The following is a 4,621-nucleotide window of genomic DNA, read 5'->3' as shown; positions in this document are numbered from 1 at the left end:
TTTTTTCCTTATTTTCCTTATCTTTTCTATTTCTTTTTTCTCTTTCCTGATTTTTCTTCAAATTTTACTTTTATACCTAAGTAAGAATTTTAAAAATTGCAAATGTGTAAAGACATAGCTGGAATAAATTGAAAATATAAAATATTTGTTTTTATTAGGCATGGGATCATCACATTGCAGGCCTTTTCAGAAGCCAACCGGAAACTCTGGCTCGAAGCCATGGATGGGAAAGAACCAGTAAGAATATAACACATTTTATTTAGGTTTTGTTGTTCTAATAATTACAAAGTACGTGAAAAAAATACATCTGAAATTTTTATATATATGAAAATATTAAAACAGCAAGTCTGAGGAGTAGAAACTTACTATTTTCCTGATGTTGTCTCGCTCACTAACACACAGCACCAACTTTGTAATTTGTTTCTCAGGAGGACTTTCAGGACTAACACCCTGCAATTATTTATTAAAAATTACTTCTAGTAATTAATTTGGCTTCACTGATTAAATTATTCTATGCAGTGAATAATTATTGAATGCCCGGTCTTTGTCCGGTCTTCGTAATCAGCATGATAAACAAGACGCAGGGTAAGAACTAATCCTTGCAGTCTTATTTGGTAAAACTGCCTGTGAGTTGACATTTTGTTCTCATCCATATCCTTATTTTTCTAATAGTTATTTTGATGTTGGCATGATAACTTACAGTTACTAGGGTGTTTTATCTAAAAATAAATAAATTATTAATCACTGTCTGTTTTCTTTATGAAGAACATGGTTTTAGATGGTTAGGGGATGAGCACACAGAGCAACTGTGAGGCCACAGTCTGTCCCTTGAGAACTGTCCTATAGGTGGCAGAGAACCTGTGAGCAACCTTGTCAAAGTACTTGTGTCACAGCAGAGCTGCACCAAGTGTGGTCTCCAGAGCGTGAGACCATCCCTCACACAGTTACCTGTGCATGATGAGATGAGCGCAGAACTCATGATTAAGCATCCGGAAAATTTTGTACTAATTTGAAGAGGTCATTTTCTATTTGTTGAACTTAACAAGAAATTTTGATTTCATATCTATTCTTTAGTATGTTTATGATATTTAAATTTTACTGTAATTTACAAAAATAGAAGTCAGTGGTAGATTGAAAATTAGACAAAACGATTAGATTTTTCACCACTTAACTGAGAGGCAAGATCTGACCGAGAGCAGATGTAGGAGCCAGCGTGGTAGCTCAACAAGTACACGTTAGGATTGTACGTGCTGAAAAGAACACACTAAGCAGACCATTTGAGTAAGGAGCAAGCAGGTAAAACCCATCATGGGATATTTTATCAAGAAGGGCTGTTATGCGTTATGTTGGAGAATAGAATGACACTCATAAATCAGATGGAAGGAGGTAGAACTCTACCCAGGGCAGGACAGCCAGGAATGAAGGGAATGGGAGGCAAGGTTGGTTACAGGATGGGGAGGTGGCGCTGTGGATGCAGCAGTTGTAGGATCTTGAATCAAGACACTCCTCTGTGGAGCACTGCACCAGTATCACCCTGGTAATCGTCTGTACTGCGTCATTCACTGCAAGTAACTGATGGACTCCCCTTGTTTTTTAGATTTATACCCTGCCTGCCATTATGAGCAAGAAAGAAGAAAGTAAGTTGTTTTAATAAGTATTTAAATTTTTATCACACAGTTATTTTTAATCACAAAGCTATTATGTGATATTAAGAGTTAGCTCTAGAAAAATGATATTAACGCATCTTTGGATGGTGAATGAATAAAATTCATTTAAAGAAGTTTCTCATGTTAAAACTACTAACAACTGACATTATAGGAACCAAAATTAAGTTTTCTTTCTTTGGTGTCTACTTAGAGGTATGTACCTTGCTCTATCCCAGAAAGAGATTTGATGCAGTTGATAGCTTGTTTGTTTTTGTAGTTGTTTTTAATGGCAGTAGGAGGGCTTATTCATCTTATTTTCTCTGCTCGAATTTATAAGACTAAAGACTTGGATACTTTATGCTAATTTTAGGAGATTGTGCTCAAGAATGTGGAATGTAAGGACATTGTCTTAGCACATGGGATATGTAGGAACACATGTTATCACTGTCTTATTATTGAATCCTTAGCATCAAACCATTCTGAAGAGATACACTGTATGTGTTTTCCATTACATTCTAAATCCTCTTTCATTATCTTCCACCTCTTGCCTTCTTTTACCCTTGATTATTTGAGTATATTTTTAGGTATACTATATGTCATTAGATTACTTGACATTTAAAACTAGTTTGTATGTTTCTAAGGTTATTTGTATGTCTTTTAAAGCAATTTCAAATTTTATTTAACTCAATTGACTTTCTCTCATAATGTCTAAATTTATTTTTAAAACAGACTTAATAATCTTGGCTTTTAAATTGCTGTTAAAATACAAGTTAGAGTGGAGTAAATATAAAAACTGGGGAAGCGCTCAATTGAAAATCATAAATATTGAGTATATGAAAAAGCCTATATTTTAACTGACGGAAATCCTTCCTAGTAATTAATTTTAAAAAATCATCAAAAGAAAATGCATAATTTAAAATAACCTTTAATATTAAAGATTTTAAAAAATACTTTCAGGGTTTATTCTTACATTTCTTTCTCAATTGCTAATCAAGGAAAGTGATCAGTATAGACTCCTCTATTATCCACTAGTATCTAATCACAGAAACATTAACCAATGGATTAAGAGTTTTGTAAGTACTGAATGTTAATTCTAAACAATTGCCTAAAAAGTAATTTGTTGTATGATTTGCATTTGAGTAGAGTTTGAAATGTGTTTTCTAACATTGGCCTTATTGTATATCCATTATAAAGACAAAGGATCTACTCAGGGATGAATCTTTCTTTGAAAACAAGTGAACTTATATATGGTATTGAATAAGGCTTTTGAATGGAGAAATGGTCAAGTCAGAATATACTTGATACTTAACATACCTCAGGAACTAGGGTTTCTGTCATAATTAGGAAATTTAAATAAGAAAGTTATCAAATATACTCATGCTGTGATGGAGGGAGAAAGGATGCCATAAAAATTTTCTCTTCTGGAAAACTGCTTTTCTATACTCTAAGCCACCTGAAACATCACTGTACCATCATCTATAATAATAAAAGGGTAATATGCTAATTAGACCAGATGGCGTGACCTTCCGGATGACATTCCGGATGACCTTCCGGACGAAGCCAGGGCTGCAAGGGCCGAGGCAGCAGCCAGGGCTGTTGCTGTGGGGGCCAAGGTGGCAGCCGGGGCTGCTGCTGCCTTGGCCCACAGAGATCCTTGCATGAATTTTGTGCATTGGGCCTCTAGTCTATATATAAAAGCCTAAGCAACTGGCTGACTGTCCAGTAACTATGACATGCACTGGCCACCAGAGGGCAGCTCCTGTGTTGAGTGTCTGCCCCCTGGTGGTCAGTGCACATCACAACAACCGGTGGTTCCATCGTTAGGGTCAATTTGCATATTACCCTCTTATTATAAAGGACTAGAGCCCAGTCCACAGATCATGCACCTCTGGGGTCCCTCGGCCTGGCCTGTGGGGATCAGACCAAACCCGGCTTTCCGCATCCCCCGAGGGTTCCCGGATTGCAAGAGGGTGCAGGCCAGGCCGAGGGACCCCACTGATGCATGAATCTGTGCACTGGGCCCCCAGTTTATAAATATAAGATAGTGTGTCCCGAAGTCCATGTATCTATATCATTTCCTACATTCTGGCTTTCGGTATTATGTATTAGTTTCCTACCCAGTTCTCTGAGCTTAGTGTGATAGAATCCATCTCTCGTTCTTAGTGTACTCAATACAGGCCCTCAATGGGATGTGTGTTCAGCACATAATGGCTGTTATTCTTACTCTTAGTGCCAGTAGACTTTGATTGCCAAGAAGAGATTTTGATTATAAAAAGGAATATTTCAGTTCCCTTAGCTTTATCAATATGTAGGGCTCAAAGTTATAAATCTTAACCTTAGTTGTAAGCTTTATTTTTATTATTTTATCTTAAGCTGTATTTTCTCTTTAAGCCTGTTTTTAATCAACATACAGATCTTATTCAAATTATAAATGTACTAACTTTAAAAAATAAGCTATTTTTATTTAATTATTCCATAAATTTAATAGCATTCAAATTTGATCAATCAAGCTTCTTTAGATCAAGCTATATTATAAAACTAATAAATTTCATTCTCTAAATGCAAGACCTTAATAAGACAAATTTGTGATTCTGGCTAATATAATCTTCCTAAACACCTGGAAACCTCTGTAATCTAGTAAATTGGCTGATAAATGCAGAGATTAATATTCTTTTATGCATTTTAAACATTCTAAATAAATCACACACAAAATTATGTAATGATTTCAAAATGTTTTACTACATGCCATAAAGCCTACTTATTCAAAATCGCACTTGTTTTTACTTGTTTTTACACATTCTTGGAGATTCAAATGTTCTCACCCAAACAAAATCAACCCCACTCAGTTGAAAAGTCAGGACTATGGTGTGTGCCACCAATTAAAGACACTCAGACACTCTGTAGGTGGCGACTTGGGGATTGCCAGCTTGCACAACAAACAAGGCTTTCTCAGCATCTTTCAATCCAGGCAGCAA

At 35.8% G+C, this 4,621-nt stretch overlaps 1 protein-coding gene across 1 annotated transcript in view; it reads left to right on the top strand.

The window, feature by feature from the left end:
- ARHGAP42 (Rho GTPase activating protein 42) overlaps positions 1-4,621 on the top strand; it is a 208,959-nt gene that overhangs the window by 162,946 nt on the left and 41,392 nt on the right. The window contains exon 11 of the mRNA XM_006775261.2: positions 1,598-1,637. Coding sequence (XP_006775324.1) covers positions 1,598-1,637 — 40 coding nt within the window. The remainder of the gene's footprint in view (positions 1-1,597; positions 1,638-4,621) is intronic.

The sequence above is a fragment of the Myotis davidii genome, unplaced genomic scaffold (genome assembly GCF_000327345.1).
Source record: "Myotis davidii unplaced genomic scaffold, ASM32734v1 scaffold8, whole genome shotgun sequence".
In the NCBI taxonomy this organism is placed as follows: Eukaryota; Metazoa; Chordata; class Mammalia; order Chiroptera; family Vespertilionidae; genus Myotis; species Myotis davidii.
The sequence above is the reverse complement of the archived record's forward strand: the minus strand, read 5'-3'. Positions and strand labels throughout refer to the sequence as shown.